We start from the raw sequence: 20,940 nt of genomic DNA, 5'->3' as shown, positions 1-20,940 counted from the left end.
GCACTCCTTGAGGCGATTGTTGACAAATGCGTACTGCGGAGCAATTGCGGGTGGAGCAAAAGACCGTGGAAGAATCGGTCTGATTGGAGAGGGAAAATGTGAAGCGACTGGTATTGTACCGACTCATCTGGGAATAAGTCTGAAGTTGAAGGTGTGTATGCCTTGAGACTTGTCTCGTCCGTGGGCTGATGGCGATGACGGTCAAGCAGGCGTTCATGAATGCATGCGAGTGGCTAAGCGTGCGACTTCCAGAATGGGGAATGGTATTGAGCCACTGAGGTTGCTTCGCGTACTCTTCCGGTACCTTTTACTCCAGCCTCATATCCCAGTTCAAGCGAGGAGCACGACTCTGTCCCTCAGCAAGATCGGCCAAAGTAGCGCCAGTGTGAGAAACACGTAGAGATTTTGACTTCGGCCAAGAAAATCACCGCGATTGACCTCAAGTCGGTCGATGAAAAGGTTGTAGTCGAAGCACGACTTGGTTTGGTGCGCTCTGGAACCTTATCGATCCAGCCAGTCCTTGCCGCCTTCGTCCAAGGGAAAGCAAGCAGGGGCGATCTTCGAGGCGTCCGCAAGATCCCCCTCCGCCCTGAACTGTTGAACGGCATAGGAAAGACGAAACCCCGTAGAGCTCCATGTTTTTTCATCTTACCTTCTTCCTCAAAGCTCAACCAAGCAGGTAGACTTCGCACGCCTCGAACATCGCTGTCGCCTTCTCTCATCCGACCGCGGGCAGCTAATACGGAAGCAGGATCCATTGCCGGATCTCTAAGACCAAAAATGTAAATTTTAACCTTCCAGGTCCCAGCAAGCTTGCGTCATTTGTGCTTGCGCTTCGTTAGGTTCTGGACCCATGCATCACGTCCGAGCGTCAGTGACCGTCAGCACCGCAGCTTGCAAGGTTGTGACACAACTTCTGGACTCTTTCAGGCTGCCGTAGTGCATGTGACCCACCAGGTCAAGCTCTCAGCGAGTGTGCAAAATGGCGTACACGAGGTCAAGAACAAGCTTGATGCGGTGCAGTCATGTAGGGTCTCGCCCAGAGGTGCACAAGGAAGGCGCGGAGCTACATGCTCGAAATGGAGTGCCTCCGTTGTCTTTAACTATCTGCTTACCAGTGTCAAAAGATCGTGGGTTTCTACTGCTGAAGAATGCACCCTCATGTGCCTCGTAATTGCCTCATTACGAATACACAATCAACTCCGCATCTTTCGCCAAGCAGAGCACCAACAGTGTGAACACTTACTTGAGGACAACCATCCGAGCCCATTTAGGCAATGTTCGACGAAGCATAAGCACAAATGCAACAATGGCGATCTGTATTTGAACTACTGGAGCATATGTGCGGGTCGGGGCCAGCGACCTATATTCTGATGGTCACGTATATCGCCATTTAACACTAGACAAGAGCGAGTAAGAAAGACCATCGATCAGGCGACCAGGGTGAATTTTGCCAGTCCTGCAGCTTGTCTGCTCGTCAGCGTATCAGAACCGACACTGGAAGAAGAAGAAAGCACCGGTCTCGAACAGAGTCCCATATCCCTTCTGGGACTGCAACAGTACCAACCGTATGTACAGCATACCAAACATACCAGCAGCGTTCGGCAGAGTAGCTCAGAGCTGGGCCGGTCACGCGAACGTGAACGCCACGAGGCCGGCGTGAGAGCCACGCTTAGCACACGACGTTCCACACAGACTATTTATGTACTTGTCACAAAGCAGAATGCATTTAGCAGACACATATGAACAAACCAGAATCGTGAAACGAGGTATGGACATTTGCGGGGTGCTAGCTATGTAGAGACAGTAAAAACCGCTTGAACCCCAAGGCAGCTATTCTTTGACCGCGTGCAATAGGAGTTCGGAAGGGTGAAGGATCGTGCGCGCTGAATACCTTCTGCTATGACCGTCTGGTCCCGGAATCTCGCTCAATACCTTCTTTGTCAAAGATAAGGCGGTTCACGTATTCAGGCATCTCTCATGCTGGAGTCGTCTATGATAACGGATCGCTGATTAGTCAATATGCGACCAACCATTCCTCATGTCTCATGTCTCATGCGCTATATCCCATATCTCTACCCACTTTTGACTTACCATACACATTAACCACGATGATTTGCAGTCCTCCGAGAACACCGTGAACCGATGTATGTACTTGAAGTTCTTTCTTGACTCTGGTTGGCAATGTGCATTTATATATCGTCACATATATGTGATTATGTATGTGACTAGAATCATCTTTCATATACAGTGTTTTTGAAAGGAGGTTTGGGTTTGTGGAGGTGCACTGCGAATGTGGCATGGGGGAGCTTCCGCGTAACCTGAGACGGGCATATAAGCTTAGTAAATTGGGTGTATTTGTCGACATTGGCCAAGACCTGCTATGTTTTGCTAGAGTCGACCCGAAGGGATTACTTTGGCTCTCTAGATAGACCGGATGATGATTATACATACTAGACAGCTCGAAGCTATGCGCAATGTGTACTCGCATGTGTGTAAAGCTTCCCTTTCTGCACAACCACAATCAAGTCAGCTCGGCTCCGCAACAATCACTTCGCAGGTCAGCGATCAGTCCCATGCCTTGCAAGGTGTCAAGACAAGGGTGGGCGCTGACCAATGACGATCAAGCATGAGCATATAGGCATGAAGAAGCTCAACATGACAAAAACGAAGATTGTTTCAGACTGAGCAGAGAATGGTTCGCCGTTCGGCCTTCTTCGACAATGGTTCGATGAAGCGCGAGCCAAATAGTATTTTCCCTGTCTCGCGTCCCAGGCGGAGCAAGCGCGCATACACACAGGTAGAGGCTATAGTTGCTCGGACTCATAACCCCTCATAGTCTCACAACACCTTGCTTTTTACAAGGTGCTGGTGCCAACGAGAATTGCGCTCATGCAGCCATGCGCTCATACTGATACGCATAGGATGTCGACCGTTACAAATGCTCCAAAACCCTGGGAAGTCTCCTCAGTGCCGAAACTGCCCGGTCATCTGATTGAAGGAAGGATTCAGAAATGCACCTTGCATTGTCATCCTTGTCGGGTTTCCCCAAGCATGCTTGCATTCACCTATGGCTTATCTAAATTCACTCAACACTACCCTACACGACTCCTACACGAGCCAAGAGCTATTCTTCCGCACCGCCTTCTGGGTCCAATGAGATAGCATCTATTGTTGGTTTACATCACAGGTGGTCGACAAAGAACAAGTAGGCAACGAGTTGTCTCTGTGTCACTTTCAACCTCTTCATGACGTCGTCGCTGCAAATGCAAATCGTACAATGGAACGGCTTGGCTCAGGAGTACTGTTTCAGTGCTGATGGACAAACACTCTCAATGTACATCTACGTACCCATTGGCCGTTTGGCCAGGGGGCTTGCTGATCCAGTCTACTTTTTGAGTAATTTTTTGGTGTCGCTTGAACTACAGAGTAGATGATGTACATTTGTTAATGTCGTTCACACTTCGCTGAGCGCGAAGGCCTATCTGGCACAGAGAGCGTGCACATGTCCGCTTTGCCGTACGCCCAACAGATCACTACTGAGGGAGTACAAGAGACGTACATACATACGACCTGGATACATGCATTCGATACAATACATATGTCCCCATGCACCTGAGCAGTCTTCGCCTTCCTCTCGTCGCCACTCTCCAATCTCTAGAGTCCAGCAGCCGTAATTTATGCATGGGTGGATGCGACTCGTCACCCGAGTCCTGGGAGTCTGCACATAACTCGGTGATTGTGTGTGCCGAAACCCTGGTTCTCAGATGTAAATATGAGTATGTATTTTGTATTACCTAAGCGCATGGATACGTACAACGTTACTCCAGATGCCCATCGCACTTCAGTGCCTGCGCTTGCTGGCTCATAGTGATTTGAGCCCAAATTACATGAGGCGCAATCAAAATTTGAACCTTTTTTATATTGCTCGATCCCTTTAACATTTGTTACAAAGGCCGGAACGAACATGTGGCAATGCATTAACCTACCCGCGACATAGGCCTCACCCTTGGCACATCCACCGGCGTTTCCTCTCTCCTACATGGATATTTATGCTCCACAGACTTGTAAAAATCTATCCATTATCCCTGCCTTCTTAGAGTACTTCGGCACCTCAGGGGATCGGTCTATTGTGAGCGCCGGCCCTCGCAACAACTTCTCACACCCCGCCGCCTCTTCAACACATCGACGCCGAACTCTCTGCACGATGTCAAATTGTGCTACCCATTTTTATTTCCTTAAGAGAATGAGTGTATGCACCTACACACCTACTTCGCTACAGATGTACATTGGCAGATATGTAGGCAAAGGGATACATAAGCATCATCGAGATTTGTTCAAACTTCGAACTTTCAGGTTCCGGGAGCGACGTCACCACGACAAGGGCGCAAGGGTATCGTCGGCAGGAGAGTCCTAGAATCTTGGTTCCCGTCTCTTCTTCCTATGCTATACCTTTTGTACGCATTGCAAGATACCTTGAAATCGTAGGCAAGCGGCACATGCCCGATGCTTTCGCTCCAGTTGTCACTTGTGCACGGCAACATTGATTGTCAATGCTACAATATATGACTATCTTACGGTGGCAGATGCTCCATACAGATGTGGGATCCGGAATGCGAAATATGTGCAGCGAGATGTGAGCGATGAACGCCCTTATGTTTGCTGCGATGAAGGTTTCAACAGGTTACTGTCGAAGCTCAATTCGAGACTCACAGGTCACATCGGTTACAACCGGTAAATAGCGCACTCGAAATGGAATCGCAACATGGAAGCCGCTATGAAAGAATCTATCGAGGGTCTTTGTGTACCTTTCAGTGAATGACTTGAAAGTGTGACAGTTGCTTTAGTGTACATATGTAGCTTTCAAACTGTTGGGGGCAGGAGGTCGGTGGTCTGCGACGATGCTAACCAACATCGAAAATCTGTGGTGACGCGATCGGCGATCTTTCGAATTCGGATTAGTAACTCTGTTCGTGCGGATTGTGCATACTTGACGTGTTTCGAACTGCCGGGTACGTACTTACCCAGGGATACGGTATCAATGCGTGGAACACTCAGAGTCTTTGACAACTGAAACTCGACGTGCATGGAGGAGCAAATGATCGCAGTCAACATGTGCAGTGCAAGCCAGCGCCATGTGCAGCTGGGAACGGCCTGGAAGCAGAGCAGAGAGCACAAATGTGACATGAGGAGAACGCAACCAAGCCCTCGGATCACCCTTTGTGGCGTCACGCGTGGCTATGCGAACAATAACAAATAGCAGTACCGTTCGAGCATGGGGGCGTCCGCAATGCGTCCACTGAGTAGGTTGCAGTATCGCCCCCTTTGTTTCACAGCTTGTGCCCGCTGGTGCGAGATACTTTGTCATGGACCACTGCCCTGGGTTCATCGACGAGCGTCGAGGACTCGAGGCATTCACATTTGCACGTCGGCCGAACCAACGTACATACCAAGTCCACGCCAGTGTGCGGCGTGCGCGGCGCTAGCTTGTTATTTTGAGTTGCTTATCACGCATCTACTTTCACCTACAGATCGCTGCATCAATGCAAACATCTGAAGTGCAACGAAGCCGCAATGACAGGTGATTTACCCAGTGTTTCCAGGCTCAGCCCTTTATCATCCATCTCGGAAGGCTTGCCCTTTCTTTTGCTTTTCGCCACGCGAGTGCCAAGTGCCACGTGCCGTCGACTCGGCAGCCGTCCTCCGAAACATCTCCATCACCCTTGGCCTCAATCGCCATTGGGCACACTGCTCGTCGGTCATTGTTGCGCTCTTACCATGAAGAGGACGACTCACACACATAAGAGTGGACCAACATGATACGATGTCTTATGTCTTCACCATCACAGCCCGCCTTGAAACATCCTTCCCAACCTGCTCGCTGGATCTCTGATCCCCAAGAGCTGGTCTCTATAAAAAATGGTCATTCTCATGACACCCACCAACCCATACCAGCCAGCCGGTGCCTTTGATGCCACGATGGTACTCAGATCCAATATTCGTCGATCATCCAGGCAGATGCGGCAACAGGCCCGAGGCGAAAGCATCAAGGATAACAATGCAAATATGCAAGACCTCGCCGTGCCGCACATCACTTGTGAGCCACCGACGCCGCAGGCGCACATCCAGTCTTTCTCTACAATGCCAATCGGCTTCTGCGACCGTAGACGCTCATTACGCAGTGCTCTGGTGGGTAGCTTTGCAGACTGTCAGTGTATGATTCCCTTGGCTGAGCACGTCCGCGTCGTGTGTCTGAGCAGACTATAACTTCAGGGCCCAAGAGTCTACCAGGCCCCAGCGAACCCACACCACTGCTCCAAATCGATACAGCAGCCACGAGTGAGCTTCATTCTCTTCATGAATCGCAGCTTGTAGCAACTCACACCCATCCTCCGTGTAGATGGAAATTTAAATTCAAACGCTGAGCACTTCAGTGCTTCGGGGTTGGATGCTGGCGAATCAGAAAGCGGGGCTTGGTCGCCATCGGCCTCGCACACTTGTGCAAGTGACAGCGATTTCTCGTCAAGTCAGTTCGGTAGCTCATCTTCGTCTGTCGGCCCAGTGGGAGCATCGGGCGTCCCGCGCAGTCAGAAGAAATCTCACGCCCGCAAGCGTCCTGCTGGGCATGTCAAGCGCCCTCGCAATGCCTTCATCCTCTTTCGTTCGCACGTCATCCAGCAAGGCATTCTTCCAAAAGATCTGAAGGACCAAAAGGCGCTCAGTAACGTCATTTCCCATCTTTGGCACAATTTGTCCGGCGATGAGCGCGCACAGTGGCAAGAGAATGCCGCTGCAGAGAAGGCGGAGCATCTACGCCTCCACCCATCGTACAAGTATCAGCCTGAGACCTCGCGCAAAATTTCGGAAAAGCGTCAGCGACCCCGATCTCGAACATCCGAAAGCCGGGTCGAATCGGTTGCCGATCAAATCTTGAAGGCTCTGGGACGCGAAGGTGTTCGCGAAGGCGCGGTCGAAGAGGGCCGATCCGAACCTAGGCGTATCAGAAAGGAGAAGCTTGATGCTGAGCTGCGGAAGACACATCATATCAAAGGATCGCCATCTCCAAGTGTTGGTGCTGAGACTGAGAATCAGCTTTCCCCTGCAAGTGCCGGCATTCCTCTGAGGGGCTATCGACGCTCATCCTCAGTCCCGATCAATATCGATTTTGGATCGCAGAACCCGAGCCTTCAGGGAACACTTAAGCCAAAGGAGGCTGCCTTGCAGCCGGTGCTTCTGCACGGCGGCACAGCTGATGGTGCCAGTCTTACCAACTCTGCTTTCTCCAACACCCTCATACCAGAGTGGACGAACCGAGCAGCCCTCAACGAGCAAAGCCCATCCAACTTTCCACCAGGGCCCTCTCCGGCCTCCTTCTTCAACTTCCAGCGCATGCCATTCGCAATGACGAGCATGCCTGCTCCGCAGCCATCAGTTCTGGAACATTCACGGCCGCGGACAGCTGGAGGACAGCTGGAGGCATATCCCTTGGGTTTGCCCACGATGCCAGACATTCTGATCTCCCCGCGAAGCAATTCCTTTGGCGATATTGCAGTTCCGCCGACGGCGATGAATGCCGCTGCGCGCTTCCTTCCCCCCGAAGCTGGGGGCTTCGCGCGAATGGGTGCTTTGCCTTCAGGGGATGGCTCTCTGCCATTCGGCTCGGCGCCTTTCCATTACGGGGATGAGCTGATGAGCGCTCCCACTCTGACGAAGAGACGGGTCAGCAGTTTCTTGACTGAGGCTGCCATATCGGCGATTCAACATGCTCACGGACAATGCGGATCATCAACTGGGACCTTGCCAACCGCTTCCGGTCTCAACGAGACGATGCAGCCACCTCTCACCCTTGAACAAGAGAAAGAGGCTCTATTGCGAAAGTGGAGAGCAAGTCTGTCTGCTGGTGCTGGTGGCTCTCATGATGGCCTGCCTCCACCTCCATTCATGGAGGACCCAATGACAGAGTCGAGCAGCTCCTCAGGCCCCCTTTCCTTCTATAGCGTCGACGCGCCTTCCGACTTCCGAACAGTCGACATGGAGACTCTGCAAGAAGCATTCGAGCTCAACCTTCGGAATAGCTTTGTCTAATCTGTGAATTCGCTCCCAAAGAGTTCATCCGAAACTCACTACAGTAATCTTCGTCGCGGGTACCACAATAGCGACACCGATAGCATACCAGGATATGTTTGGGCACCAAAACAACCTGCCGCCAAGCAACCCACTACCCGCTGGCAACTGTTGTGGCCTCCTTTTCTCGCTATACTACACTGTTCTCTGGCGTTTGGACTATCTCCACTTCTCAATCGCATCTTTTTTTCCAACGCATGATCCAGGACCAGCTAATGGACACTGTCTTGTATATCCACCAATTCATTAGTCCAGCGCTCAGCCAATTGATCAAGCAAGACATGCTCTTCGTTTCTTTCGCTACAGGACGCTCAGACCTGCTCATCTCCTCGCGCGCCATGCTAGTGTATTGTGCATAATGTTCTGGAAATAGAGCAGTAATGGGATTGCGATGCACGCCTGTTGGTGTTACTTGCTCTTAGCACGCCACCCAGGGCCGATAGCCCCGTTCATGATAGCACTGCGGTTTACTTCCTGTGTCGGACTGTGTAGGCCGCCACCGACGTCCAACCTCCAGCTTCCAGGGCCCGTGACGCCATTGCCCGTGCTGCTCCCAAAGCTACCAGAGATTTTGGAGACAGACATATGCGGTTGGCCTTGCGCATGTTGGAAGCGCGCTGCCGTTGGCGAAAGCGACGATCCGTACATGGCCATGCGCCCACCGAGTCCTGATGTTGTCACATAGCCGGAATTCGCGTGGCCATTCTTGTTGGTGGTGGCACTAGCCGTAGTCGGCAATGTGAAGCTATCAATGTTGCCTTTCGGATGTACTTTTTCCTCTACCTGTGCGACGTCATTCTTGACTTTAGCGTTGTTGTACATCCATCTGACAGGTGATAAGATAGTCAGCATGATCTGCGTTGGCCCTCTCGGTGTCTGCTTCACACAGAAAGTGATGCTCGCTGTGTTTAACTCAGTACAGCAGTCTAAGACTCACACGCCCGTGGAAGCCAAGGTGATACCAAGCCATTGAAGCATGGTGACTTGTTGTCTGAACCACACGATGGCGAAGCAAATGACAAAGACTCGTTTGAGAAGGCTAGCAATGGAACTGTAAACATAATTCGTCTCAGCACCCTGTGTTTTGTGTGCGATGGATTAGACCGTGCTCACTAGGTCACAGGTGACACCAGAGCCAGGATGCCTGCAACCAATGGTAGTGTTAATACTGCAACCTTGTCTGGCGAAGGGGGCGATTAAGACTCACTGAAGGCAAGCACATTCTGGGCAAAGTTTACGATTCCATTGGCCAAAAGCAATGATAAAACCCTCCCAAAGCTTGCTCCTGTGGACGAGGTCAGTATGGAAGAGGCATCGTAGTAAAGCACCATCGGAATCATGAGCTGTGAACAGAGACCGCGCCAGATATAAGTTGAGGCTCACACACGAGCAATAGGGAGATTGACTCACGGTCGAAGCGCAACCGCTAGAATAGAGAAGGATATTCAGCTTGTCCAACTTTTGATCCTTGCGCTTTTTGCCTGTGCTGACACCATTGCCCAGTTTGCTGCCCTCTGCCCCCATCTTGTCTAGATCCTTCGAGCCATGGCCATTTCCACTGAGAAGCTTCTTGCTGTATATGTTCTGCGCCACGAATATCATCGTACTTCCAAGGGCTGTGAAGAGACCCAAGATATCTTCAGCTGATAGTGAGAGCCCGGTGCAAGCCATCATCACGCCGATGGTGAGTGGGAGGAGTGAGAGCCATGTCGCGCTTGAATAAGTCACAGAGAAAAAGAGAGAGTAGGCAATTACGGTGAACAGCGGAGACAATGCCTGTAAGAATTCAGGAGGGAACGAAAGGCTATCACACTTGCATTGCATTTAATTAGTCAGAGTGGATCGAGACGAACCTTGATCGTATGTACCGTGCTGACAGGCACGCGACTGATCGCAAGCGAGCTCAATGCGTGCCCGATGACCGTAAAGAGTGACAGCTGGCCGACCTCCAAGATTCTTTCTTTTGCAGGCGGCATGACTTTTCCCATCGTACGCTTTCCTAGCAATCGCTCGCTCGTGCATATGTAGCAAAAGCCATGTACGAAAAGAAATTGAACAAATGTCAGGCTAATCGGGTAAGGAAATGGTGCGGAGGATGAATCTGGTGGATGTAGGGCTTGCCCGTGTCGACCAGATTCCAGAACATCATTTGGATGTGATGTCATTACGTGCTTTGGTGCAGAGAGGAGCGCTTTGGATGTGTTTGAAGACAGTGCCGACGAGAGATACCAGGCGAGGCAGTTGGCAATGAAATACAGCGTTGACCGTGATGGAAAGAGCGAGAGAAAGCCAGAATTACCACCATCGCGGCGAAAAGGCACGGAGTAGTATCGCTCTCGCCCTCGATTGGCTGATAGATGTGACAGCTTTTGCATTGACAAATGGGTTACTGTCGCTGTTCCCGACATCCTAGTGGGTTTACCGGATGATTTCGCTGATGTGGTGGATATAGCGCTTTCAAATTTCATCGATGATCCATCGTGCGCCTGTTCCTAAGCCCCTAATCTACGAGCCAGGATAGCCCCTCGTTTTATAGCGTAAGATATGAGCTGGCGGGGACCTCACTCTTTGTGGCACAATGATGCCGTTGGCAGCAAAATGCACAATTCAGGATCATGGTGACGATTTCCAACAAATGTTGACGATCACGAGGGACGAACGCTTTTCAAGCCACGTGGCGACTTTTTTTTCTATACTGGTTCCACAATTCTTTTTAGAAAAAACCCCAACCTCGGCTCTCTCTCTCACGCCATGAAAATGCAGCCTTGCTCGGAAAGGTCTGTTTTATGAGCATAACACTACGCCGAAACTCGCTGGTTAAAGAAGAACAGCACATCACTTTGTCAAGACAGGATCAAGCTGCTTGGGAGGAATTAACTCAAACCGTGAATTCAAGGTCTCGTCGTAGTTGTCGCTCTGTCCAAGCCCTCGCGCCCTCCCTCACCACATCGTCCGTCATGTCTGAAATCGAGGACATCTTTGCGGGCAAGAAGTCTGCCACGACCGCTACTACCGTCATAAACGGGGGAGAAGACAAACCCAAGAAGGACAAGAGTGGCCAGGCAAAAGTCAACAAGGGAAAGAAGAAGGCGTCTGAGAATCAACTCGCTGCCTCAGTAGCAAGTTCGACCGTTGGCAAGAAGGGCAAGATAGTCATGACTGCGAGCTCGCGAGAAGCGGTTCAGAGTGCCAAAGCAGATCCTTCAAATGATTCTGAAAAAGTTTCCGGAAAGCGAGGAAAGGAAGAGAAGACTGCTTCAAATGCAAACAACGCAATACTTTCAAAGAAAAGGAAAAAGGCTCCTGAAGAGATCTTCGATCCGTCGCTCGGAGAAGGCACCAGCACAAAGTCAAAACGACCGTCGGCAAAAGCACCCAAAGCATACATGGATGCTATCACTTCCTCGAGCTCCGTACCTGACTCTTCAACACGTGGGCGAAACGGGCTCAAACGCGGCAGGCCGTACGTCGCTCCTACATCAGGCATGGACGACTCGAATGCCGCATTTGCGGATTCGCGCGGCATCATTGCTGACTCGAAACGAAAACGGACAGAGGAAGGGTTCCTGGTGTATACAGAGGAAGAACTTGGGATAAATAGGCCTGATGCGGGTGAGACGGACCTATGCCCCTTTGATTGCGATTGCTGTAGGTGTCCAGGGGCTGCTCTCGAGCCGCCGCGGCCGCGCATGGCATGAACTGACCTTACGCTCACAATTTCTTTCCAGGCTTCTGATCCTACGCTGTATCCTAGGCGCGGTATACGATGGCAAACAAGATCACAACATGTGTGTGCATATATCTTTCTTTGGTCCACTACACCTCGTTTGCCAGTAAAAGTTTCCCCTTGTCCCTCGCCACGCTCATGTGCCACTGGCACCGACAGCGAGACGCTTGAGGTGCTCCATGAATACTTGGAGGCTCACCTGCAAGGGCAGTGCAAGGGAGGCAATCAGAACGACAATGCTGGGAAAGACCATGTCGCAGGGCGCAAGTGACTCACATCGTCTGTAAAGATGGCAGCGCCAGTACCCTGGTTGCCGTACATCCCTCCGCTCATGTGCGTCGTGGACGGGTTGAGCTTGCTGAGCAAGAAACGCGCCTGACTGCCGCCCTGGTCGCAGACAATGTATCGCGGCACCGGGAATCGATCCGCGAGCAATTCCTGTGCATCGCTCTTAGGGTTCTCGAGCACCTCCTTGAAGTTCTCATAGCCCTCCTGGTCCTGGTAACCCGCTTTACGCCACTCGGCGACGGTTGAGCCGTGGAAGATGAGGATGTGGAAGAAGGTGTCGAGCAGCAGGACGACGTCGGGCCGGATCGAGACCGAGTCAAGCAGCACAGGCTGAGGTTCTGAGTCGAAGCCGTACGACATGAGGGTCGGCTGGATCATGATCAGCGAGTTGTTGACGTCTTCTGCGTTGAGCACGTGCCTGTTCACAAAACAAATAATGAGCTCGGGATCATGGCGCAAGCACGTTGTCGCACGCACCTGTAGAAAGCCGTCTCGTCAGGTGAATTGTTGAATACCTGCAAGAACTGAGACCTGCGCAGATGGAACATGAACTGCGGGTAGATGGAAAAGTTCTCTCCGAGGCGGAAGGAGGTGGCATCGTCTTTAATGTACTGCGCAAACTTTTGACACAGACGGATGAGCATCCTGTCAAGCCACCTCAGCACATCGGGGCTGTCGTCGATTTCCGCCTTGAACACAGCAATCCGCGCCATGAGCACCGCTGCTGCTTCTTGATCGAAGGACGGGGCAATCTGTGCGCTGGCACCCTCGGCAAAGTTGCGTGCAATAGTTGTAACGCGCAGCCGGTATTGGCCGGATGAATGCTGGTAGTGTGTGACGAACTGGATCAGACCCCTACTGCCGGGCTGCAAAGGTTGGCCGGCGGGCGTGACGACTTCAAAGTAGACGCCGACAGAGGTGCGCGGATTGATGCTACATATCTTCCATTCGGACGTCTGGCCGATGCCGATCTCGGTCTCGCCGACACATCCGGTCTTCTTGTTGTTCGAGACGGCATGCCCGATGAGACCGGACACCTTGAGCTCTTTGGTGCACTGGACATTGAATGTAGCGTTAAAACCCAACTGCAGCTGGCCCTCGGCATTCTTTTCAAAGACCCTCTGGAAGGACTGCTTGAATATACCCATCTGGAAGCTGTCTGTCAGGATCATGTGTCCGTTCGTCATGTTGCTCAAGCCCTTCATCTCCAGCAGCCCGACCTGGTCCAAGCATCCTGCGAAGACATCAACTGCGTGCCCGTTGCTGGCGGCGCGACGGGCTAGCGCATCGTAGAACTTGACGGCACGCTTGTAGTACTTGACGTTGTCCTTGTCAATGTCGTGGTGCGACCTGATGCGCTCGCGCAGCTCGGTGGAAACGACGTTCCCCGGGCCTTCCGTGCATGGGCCTCCGCAGAAGAGCATGATGCGGCCCCCCGTCTTGGGGAACGTAGTCTCCAGCATGCCGACGGCAACGCTGAGCGCAGCACCCGTGCAGCGCTGCGCGCGGCGGTCGTTGGCGACCGGCCAAGGGTCGCGTTGCAGCTGCTCGAGGATGTTCGTCAGGCCGTACTCGCACTGCGAGACGGGAAGGAGGAAGCGCGAAGCACCCTGTCGCCCCTGCGGCGCGTGAGGCTGCGATGGCCCACCTGGCTGGCCCGGCACAGGTGCAACAGGCCTGCCGCCAGGGGTAAGACCAAGCATGTCCTGGATCTGCTTGGGGGCGTACTCCTTTGTGCCGCGGAAGACATAGCTCTTGGGGCATGTCTCATAACCGAGCTCGTGGACCTGAGCCATCGTGCCATATGTGATGAGACCGACGAGTGCGTCGGGCGGGAGCAAGCTGAGGGAGACGACGAGCGTCTCGCGGAGCGCCTTGAGGTCATCATCCTCCATGCACGTGTCGACGACGTACAGGAAGATAGGAGGAACCTGTGCGGGCCTACTCAGTGTGTATTCAATCGTCGTGTATTTGGGCAGCAGCTCGGCCGGCAGGTTGGTATTGCTGATGTCGCGGTAGTGCGGCGGGAAGGCGTTACGCGAGAGACAGAATGGGCAGATCCATAGCTTGCCACGGACATCGATTTGGCTGGCAACACCAGCGATGTAATGAACCAGTCAGCGTATACTAGCACTAGCCGAGTCTGCTTTGGGTACAAAGCACGATCGAATGCACTCACCAGTATGGGTTGAGCACCGCTCTGCAAGGTTCCTTGCACACAACTGGTTCATACATGACTGGAGGCAAGTCCTCCCTCTCCTTCAGCGGCGTGTACAGGGCCGCGACTGGGACAACAGTCCTGGTAGCCTCGACCTTGGTCGAAGGCCAGACGTTCCAGGACAGGCGAACGCCATCGCGGTCTTCGACGTCGTCAACATCTGTTTGGCATTGACAAGAGTGGTGATAAAAGTGGAGCAGGCCAGGCAGGCGCAATAGGGAGCAAAGGCAAGAAACGTCAGACCACGGCAGCTTACCACGCAAAATTTTGATACGCACTCATGATGAAGACCTCTGTGGCTGTGCTCGAACTGGTGACTGCGTATGCTTGGGTCGCTTGTTGCTCAGAGCACGGATCTTGCATGTGGACGGCAAGCTCAAGAAGAAGTGGATGTGGGCGATGCTGATGTCTGTGTGCGCGGTGCGCGCAATGTGTGGTTGAGACCCAACGGAGAGACATGGAAGCGCGAGCGGTGCGGCGCCCAGGGGGGTAGGAGCCACATACACTGCTCTGATGCCAGCATCCCTCAAAAGGCGTGTGCGCTCGTCATGTTTGCCTGTCTATCACAGGGTATTGTTCCCTCTTTCGAAACACATGCAAGTCCAGAGACCGTAGGGTATAGTTTTTGCGCCATCCGATAGACGAATCGACCATGGACTCATGAGACAGGCAGGGCATCTAGCTGCCTGGATCGATGGACGTGCGGCTCAGCCTGCAACCGTGCGCTCGGCGGCAACGGCGGCTGCAAGGTCAATAGCTCCGAGGCTGACAAGATGGCAGCAGCAGCCGCGTCCGCGATCCGATCGAGCCATCGCAACGCAACTCTTTGAGATCCATGTAATACATGCATCTCTGCGCACTTCACACTTGCACACCACCGCGAGGGCAAACTTTCCAGACCGCCAAGCTGGCTGGCCATTCGAGAGTGCGTCGGATATCGCGCGGCGCAGGTGCTGGGCGGCGGCCTTTGCACAGAAAAACCTGACGCAGGAGCAGAACCAGCAAGAGATGCACATCTCTTTCACACGCAGCAGCGGACCAGGAGGGCAACACGTCAACAAGACCAGCTCGAAAGCTGTCGTTCGACTGGACCTGAAGAACATCGTTGCCGCCGCTGCTGACCAAGATGCCGCAGCCGCAATGGACAAAGTGGTCAACTCGCAGCGCTGGCTGCTGCCGACGATTTGCAAGCGTCTGGCCAGCGTGTCACCCTACTACGTTGCAAATACACATTCCCTGCAGCTGTCATCGTCCAAATCTCGTTCGGCGCACGCGAACCTCGCGGACGCTCTGTCCAAGCTGCACGCGCACATCCACCAGGTCGCTAGCTCTGATCTGCCCGGCGAGACGAGCGACGAGCAACGTGCACATGTCAGGAGGCTTGAGGACAGAGAAAAACGCAAGATCAAAGCGGTAAAAGAGAAGAGAAAGGATCTCAAGAAAGGGAGGGGCAAGGTTATGTTGTAATTGCGTGGAGTGAAACATTGCAGCTGCAAGATACCTGTACTTTGCACCAGGTACGCACGCGCTTCGGTGGTCCGCGCCCAATTGCAGGGCTCACAGTGGCTCGATGCTTTGAATGGGCCAATGTGCCAAGTGCCAGGTATGAGTGGCTTCAAAGTACACAGTGCTACACCTCAGCAGCCCAGTGCCGGGAAATCGGCGGTGCTATCCAAATTGGCAGGCTTGGGTTGCCGCTGCTGTTGGCCCGGGGCGCCATCTCGCTCTCGCGCAGGCGCACCGCCCGCTCTGTCGCGACCATAGCCGCCACCGGCACCGGCTCTTGGGGTACCGGACGAGTATTCTCGGTAATTTGACTTCCACAGCTGCTCCCCTCCCTCGGCCTTCTCCTGGTCCCAATCCCGCTTGCCGATCTTCTCCAGCTTCCGCGCGCGCGCCTTTTCGCGCTCCTCATCGAGCGCCAGCTGCATCTTCTTCGTCTCGACCATCTTGCGCGCGCGCTCTTCACGCCGCTGGCGCTCCTCTTCACGCGCCTGGCGATCCACGGCGGTTTGCGTGGCATACGACTCCTTGTCTGCATCGATCTCGGCTTGGCGCGTTAGGATGGCGGCGTTCTTGGCGCGCGCAGCCGCGAGTTTCGCATCGAGCTCTTCTGGCGTCAGCTTTTGCCGTTCATTCCCTCCTGTCCGGAACCGTTGACGGTTGAGGTACCCTAAGGAGACAGAAGAGATGTTCAAGTGTCAGCAGTTGAGATCAATGGCCCGGATTCTAACCTCGGCGCTCACCGCCTCTCCCGCGCGCAGGTTGGCCGCCGCGCGCCGCAGCTGTTGTATTTGGACCCACCGCTTCCGCTGCTTTGCTCGGCTCTCCCTCCTCTGATGAATCAACGTTCTGAGGCTGCTGGACACTTGTGTTTGTGGGTACCTGCCCATCACTTTCTTTCTTGCTCAAGTCGGCCTTAGTCGATCTTGTGCTATTTTCTTGTTCGCCTTGTGATTTGTCTTCGACCCGCGACGCATCTGCGGTTCCTGCATCTGCCACAGTGCTTGGTCTAACTGCACCTTCAGCTGGAGCGACAGAGTTGCTAGGTGCAGACGCCCCATCTGGACTCTGTGAAGAAGACGGGTCTCGCGATGCCTCAGGTGCCTCGACCTCGTTCGGCTCGGGATGGTTCTCAGCGGTGTTCGTCATGCTGTGTACACCGTGTAGTCGTCAAGCAAATATCCCCGCGATTGCACAGCGAAATAAGTGCCACTTTCGCCACTGAAATTAGCTCAGAAGGCCTGCCGTGCTCAACAACACTGACCACGGCTTGGCCTGGTGCCATCAGAAGATGAGATCAATGGAGATGCTCCAGCCTCCAGAGTCCCAGCCAGAGGTGGCAGATTGGGTTCACCAGTTCACATCATCTACAGTAGTGGAAGAACCCTATTTCCTTGCAGATATGCAGTCTGCAGAATGAGACGCCGCATCGGACCCCAAGGTCCTTAGGTAAGCGGGAGCGGGGACGTCCCTTCTATTACACAAGAGTGGCGTGGTGTTTGACCCGCGAAGAGATTTGTTGGCGCGAGAGCCCCGACCCATTTGGCAACAAGGACACTCTCTGCTGGTGGCAGCTACACGAGGCATATCCACGCGCCCACAGCTGTTGGCTCATGGGCTGTTAGGTGATCGTGACCCGTTTCGTCGTTTCGCTCATCATACCATGGCTTCCATCTGTGCCTTCATCATTGTTGCTTCACCACAGCGTGACCCACAGCATCAAGAATCCTCCAGGCATTTACTCTTGGCAACACACACAGCCAAGCAGAATGGTCAAGCTCAGCACTTCGGATGGCGAAGAGTTCACCGTCGAGAGGGACGTGGCGGAACGATCAGTTCTGATCAAGCAGATGCTCGAAGGTACGTGGTTGCCGCCGCACATCTTGGTGGATGTCGCTGCCTCAAATATACGCAGCATACGGGAGCTTAGCTCGCGTATGTAACTACGTACTGGTCTGCGACACCATAAAGTATGCTGCACGTTGTCATTGCAGCGGCTCTTCGCAATTCGCTTTGATGCGACGGGCCTCACCTTGTCGCATTCAGTGTTTATACAGAGGCTCGTCTTCGCCATGATTCCAATGAAGCCAATCTGCTAATACTCTATCGTCTCTGCATCCCTCTCGCGGTTTGCCTCGTCCGCACCGCTCATCCTTTTTATTTGTCGCATTGTGATTGCTGAAACCCTTACTCGCTGCAAAATAGATATTGGAGAATCAGACCAAGCGATTCCTCTGCCCAATGTCTCTTCGCAGGTTCTCAAGAAGGTGAGCCTTGTCTACATGTTTTGCTCGCGTATAGTGCCAAAACCTGATCCACTCCATTACCGCCTCTCAATCATGCACTTTGACACTCCACCCAATACAGGTCCTGGAGTACTGCGAGCACCACCGCGCCGACCCAACGCCGACTGTCGAGGAGGCTGAGGAGTCGCGCAAGCGTGTGACCGACATTGGCGAGTGGGACCAGAAGTTCATCAACGTCGACCAGGAGATGCTGTTCGAGATTATCCTCGCCGCCAACTACCTCGACATCAAACCCCTGCTCGACGTCGGCTGCAAGACTGTCGCGCTCATGATTAAGGGCAAGACGCCAGACGAGATTCGCAAGCTTTTTAACATCCAGAACGACTTTACACCCGAGGAGGAGGAACAGATCAAGAAGGAGAATGAGTGGGCGGAGGACCGCTGAGCGCAACAAGGCGGCGTACCTATGGGTCGCAGATCAAACCAGCTGGTATTGCGGAGCTCTTAATACAGCCCTGGAATTTCGCTGGTAGGCAATGCACTTTGTGTCACCGCTTCAGCATATGGCGCAAGTGTGCATCAAATTCTGCGCCACAAGGCCTTTCGCACTGCATTCAAGAAATATTCCGTTGCCAACAGAAATCGCAACCCTGTATCTTTAGCTTGTGTCTCTGTAACATGATGTTGCAGCCGGCAGCTCAGCTGCCCTGCACAGCGTTATTTCGGAAGGAGCCCAATCGCTCGTTCCAGCACTGCGGGGCACACCCCATTTACTGGCTTTAAAGTGCCTTAAGTACGCTTATTACAATTTGCCTTCCGCATTGGAACGGATTCTAGTGGCAGTGCCCACGAGACTCGAGAAACACGGCAACCTCGATAAATGTGAAAAAGTCTGACTTTTGAATGTGTTGCCTCACCGGCTTCATTTGGACTTCGCTCTCTTCATTTCGGCGGTATCTTCGTTTTTCCGTATGTAAGGTGTCGGCAAGGTTACAGCTTCGGCAACCGCTGGGCCCCGGTGAAGCCGCCAGCTCCTTGCTGACTCTTGCATACATGGACGTGCACGCCGCTCTGAGCACAGATCCTCCGACTCATGACGAGCCTGGTGCCTTCAGCCTTGTACCGATGATCCTGGATGGGAATGCATGATCGTGCGCGACGATCATCAGGAGCAGTACAAACACGTGGTGCAGCGTTCCGCGAGCAATCAAGTGGGCCGAACCCTGTCAAAAGCTGGGCGAGAGCATGTTTCAAGGATGGACGAACCGACAGCAGTGGCTCGTGCATATTTGCCACTAAAACACCTCCCTACTCGCTCTATGCTGCAAGCATTGTCCATGGTTACTCCTTGTTAGCCATGCACACCCTTCAAGGCCGGTCTCGCTCCCCTCATCCTCTCTGGTCAATCAAAATCTGCACTCCCCACACGAAGCATCCCTTGACATGAGTGCGTCGGTGCTGCTCCATCGATCAACACGGCCGAGTATACCGCCTCGAGCACGCATCAAGCATGATGCGTGCCACATCGCTAATATGGATCGGGCCATGGTGGCGATGGGGTACCTTGAAAGCCCCCGTTCGTCCGGGAACGTCGATTATATGCAGCGCAAGATCTACTGCATGGAAGTTGCCGGGAAAGTGGGCCGTCTGCCGCTCTAAGAGGGCGACAGACTGCTTCATGTGTTGCTGACACTGCGTTGGATGTTTGGTCGGGGGCAATGTCGCAGAGTGCGGGCGTCTTCGCGTGCTCAGACCGCCTTTTCCCTTGTTTCTGCGAGAACATCCCAGTCCACCAACAAGACGCTTCTAGGCTTCTAGGAAGGCCATTCTCCGGTGCTCGTGCTCGGCTCAGGTATAAATGTGGATGTGCGGGATACGAGAGTGCTTGTTTCCAACATCCCATCCGTTTCCATCGAAGCATGCCGTTTGTTGAAACGGCCATCGACACCATGCGCCAAAGATGAGTTATTGCACTGATTTCATGGTTGCTGATTCCGCGTCCCAGCCTCCCCGCTCTGACACTTCTTCGCAAGTCTCTAACAAGAGCTTACATTATCATGGACAAGACAGCCATGGTCCGAAATTTCAAGGCCTCGCAAGCACCAGCGATAAGGCCGCAACGTCAGAGACTAGCATGCAGGACTTCTTCGACGCATCTGGCTAAGTTGAGGAGCAGGGCAACGACAGCATCTCAGTGAAAAGTGACGAGGTCTAAAATACGCCCATCAACGCTTGGCACTGTGACCATGCCATAGGAGTGCAGGGCGGCTGTGCAGACGCATGCTCTGAATTTTCCTCCATACTCTGCACGGTCTGCTGACGGATCTTGGTGGGTGTGGAATACGGTGAGCGGTAGCCATGCGCGCCGGCTTATCGAAGCCAGCCTCAAGACCAATGAAGGCGCGAGTTTTCCATGCATATGAACCGTGCGTGAGGGCCTTCCCTGCTCTTCCATCGAGTGCATATCACAAATCTGTCCCATCATCCCTCTAGCTGTACAGGCACGAGAAAGACAAAGGTGGATAGACTCGTGAAGCGCTGCAAGGCGCGTTCATTCAAGTATTTGCAGAAGTTATGCCGTCCCCACCGCAATCTCCGCAGTGCTCTGTACTGGCGACAAAGCAAGTATTCCGAACGCAAGAAACATATTGAATACTGGGGGGAAGAGGGGTTGGTTCTCGGCAGGGATCCGAAATGCGATAGATGCACGAACAAAGGCCTTGTATGCATATTTGAGAAGCCACCCCAAGTCGCGCGCGTACGGGTCGCAAGAAACGGGTCTGTCATCGAAGGCAAAGACGCGCAAATATTTCCAGATGCAGCCGTATCGGTCG

At 53.3% G+C, this 20,940-nt stretch overlaps 8 protein-coding genes across 8 annotated transcripts; 5 read left to right on the top strand and 3 right to left on the bottom strand.

Annotated features, from left to right (window-relative positions):
* Window positions 1–5,919: 5,919 nt before the first annotated feature.
* Window positions 5,920–8,085, top strand: K437DRAFT_265905 (uncharacterized protein; the record flags this gene model as incomplete). The annotated part of the gene is made up of 3 exons (XM_013390632.1): window positions 5,920–6,189; window positions 6,261–6,339; window positions 6,401–8,085. 3 exons carry the CDS (start codon window positions 5,920–5,922, stop codon window positions 8,083–8,085), a joined length of 2,034 nt encoding a protein of 677 aa, XP_013246086.1.
* Window positions 8,086–8,532: 447 nt separating this feature from the next.
* K437DRAFT_219240 (TPT-domain-containing protein) lies at window positions 8,533–10,499 on the bottom strand (the record flags this gene model as incomplete). The annotated part of the gene is made up of 6 exons (XM_013390631.1): window positions 8,533–8,950; window positions 9,062–9,175; window positions 9,238–9,268; window positions 9,332–9,467; window positions 9,535–9,900; window positions 9,978–10,499. The coding sequence occupies 6 exons, from the start codon at window positions 10,497–10,499 to the stop codon at window positions 8,533–8,535; spliced, it is 1,587 nt and encodes a 528-aa protein (XP_013246085.1).
* Window positions 10,500–10,900: 401 nt separating this feature from the next.
* On the top strand, window positions 10,901–11,970 carry K437DRAFT_253261 (DUF1764-domain-containing protein). The gene is made up of 2 exons (XM_013390630.1): window positions 10,901–11,772; window positions 11,853–11,970. The coding sequence occupies exons 1-2, from the start codon at window positions 11,082–11,084 to the stop codon at window positions 11,858–11,860; spliced, it is 699 nt and encodes a 232-aa protein (XP_013246084.1). The 5' UTR covers window positions 10,901–11,081; the 3' UTR covers window positions 11,861–11,970.
* On the bottom strand, window positions 11,914–14,724 carry K437DRAFT_253260 (uncharacterized protein). Its single transcript, XM_013390629.1, has 5 exons — window positions 14,636–14,724; window positions 14,319–14,517; window positions 12,617–14,227; window positions 12,128–12,557; window positions 11,914–12,050 (listed from the first exon to the last, which is right to left on the bottom strand). The coding sequence occupies exons 1-5, from the start codon at window positions 14,637–14,639 to the stop codon at window positions 11,988–11,990; spliced, it is 2,307 nt and encodes a 768-aa protein (XP_013246083.1). The 5' UTR covers window positions 14,640–14,724; the 3' UTR covers window positions 11,914–11,987.
* A 581-nt stretch (window positions 14,725–15,305) lies between these two features.
* K437DRAFT_206911 (uncharacterized protein) lies at window positions 15,306–15,806 on the top strand (the record flags this gene model as incomplete). Its single annotated transcript, XM_013390628.1, has 1 exon — window positions 15,306–15,806. A coding segment is annotated over one exon (501 nt), but the record flags the coding sequence as incomplete, so codon positions are not given.
* Window positions 15,807–15,934: 128 nt separating this feature from the next.
* On the bottom strand, window positions 15,935–17,147 carry K437DRAFT_271757 (uncharacterized protein). The gene is made up of 2 exons (XM_013390627.1): window positions 16,604–17,147; window positions 15,935–16,530 (listed from the first exon to the last, which is right to left on the bottom strand). Exons 1-2 carry the CDS (start codon window positions 17,007–17,009, stop codon window positions 15,995–15,997), a joined length of 942 nt encoding a protein of 313 aa, XP_013246081.1. The 5' UTR covers window positions 17,010–17,147; the 3' UTR covers window positions 15,935–15,994.
* Window positions 17,148–17,533: 386 nt separating this feature from the next.
* On the top strand, window positions 17,534–18,824 carry K437DRAFT_253258 (putative negative regulator sulfur controller-3). Its single transcript, XM_013390626.1, has 3 exons — window positions 17,534–17,720; window positions 18,066–18,127; window positions 18,228–18,824. The coding sequence occupies exons 1-3, from the start codon at window positions 17,630–17,632 to the stop codon at window positions 18,549–18,551; spliced, it is 477 nt and encodes a 158-aa protein (XP_013246080.1). The 5' UTR covers window positions 17,534–17,629; the 3' UTR covers window positions 18,552–18,824.
* A 681-nt stretch (window positions 18,825–19,505) lies between these two features.
* Window positions 19,506–20,395, top strand: K437DRAFT_96270 (uncharacterized protein). Its single transcript, XM_013390625.1, has 3 exons — window positions 19,506–19,732; window positions 19,836–20,066; window positions 20,129–20,395. The coding sequence occupies exons 1-3, from the start codon at window positions 19,617–19,619 to the stop codon at window positions 20,268–20,270; spliced, it is 489 nt and encodes a 162-aa protein (XP_013246079.1). The 5' UTR covers window positions 19,506–19,616; the 3' UTR covers window positions 20,271–20,395.
* The last annotated feature ends 545 nt before the right edge of the window (window positions 20,396–20,940 follow it).

This window comes from Tilletiaria anomala (genome assembly GCF_000711695.1).
Source record: "Tilletiaria anomala UBC 951 chromosome Unknown K437scaffold_3, whole genome shotgun sequence".
Classification (NCBI taxonomy): Eukaryota; Fungi; Basidiomycota; class Exobasidiomycetes; order Georgefischeriales; family Tilletiariaceae; genus Tilletiaria; species Tilletiaria anomala.
This window is presented reverse-complemented; position numbering and strand designations above follow the sequence as displayed.

What these genes read in the sequence shown, in the direction of transcription:
- K437DRAFT_253261 (XM_013390630.1), top strand. Translation starts at nt 11,082, where the DNA reads ATGTCTGAAATCGAGGACATCTTTGCGGGCAAGAAGTCTGCCACGACC.
- K437DRAFT_253260 (XM_013390629.1), bottom strand. An exon ending in GCGGTGCTCAACCCATACTG is followed by an intron (nt 14,228 to 14,318) that starts GTGAGTGCATTC and finishes TGGTGTTGCCAG; the next exon opens with CCAAATCGATGTCCGTGGCA. An exon ending in GACGAGACGGCTTTCTACAG is followed by an intron (nt 12,558 to 12,616) that starts GTGCGTGCGACA and finishes TTTTGTGAACAG; the next exon opens with GCACGTGCTCAACGCAGAAG.
- K437DRAFT_271757 (XM_013390627.1), bottom strand. Translation starts at nt 17,009, where the DNA reads ATGACGAACACCGCTGAGAACCATCCCGAGCCGAACGAGGTCGAGGCA. An exon ending in ACCTGCGCGCGGGAGAGGCG is followed by an intron (nt 16,531 to 16,603) that starts GTGAGCGCCGAG and finishes CTGTCTCCTTAG; the next exon opens with GGTACCTCAACCGTCAACGG.
- K437DRAFT_253258 (XM_013390626.1), top strand. Translation starts at nt 17,630, where the DNA reads ATGGTCAAGCTCAGCACTTCGGATGGCGAAGAGTTCACCGTCGAGAGG. An exon ending in GATCAAGCAGATGCTCGAAG is followed by an intron (nt 17,721 to 18,065) that starts GTACGTGGTTGC and finishes GCTGCAAAATAG; the next exon opens with ATATTGGAGAATCAGACCAA. An exon ending in CTTCGCAGGTTCTCAAGAAG is followed by an intron (nt 18,128 to 18,227) that starts GTGAGCCTTGTC and finishes CACCCAATACAG; the next exon opens with GTCCTGGAGTACTGCGAGCA.
- K437DRAFT_96270 (XM_013390625.1), top strand. Translation starts at nt 19,617, where the DNA reads ATGATGCGTGCCACATCGCTAATATGGATCGGGCCATGGTGGCGATGG. An exon ending in GCAAGATCTACTGCATGGAA is followed by an intron (nt 19,733 to 19,835) that starts GTTGCCGGGAAA and finishes AATGTCGCAGAG; the next exon opens with TGCGGGCGTCTTCGCGTGCT. An exon ending in ATCGACACCATGCGCCAAAG is followed by an intron (nt 20,067 to 20,128) that starts ATGAGTTATTGC and finishes CCGCTCTGACAC; the next exon opens with TTCTTCGCAAGTCTCTAACA.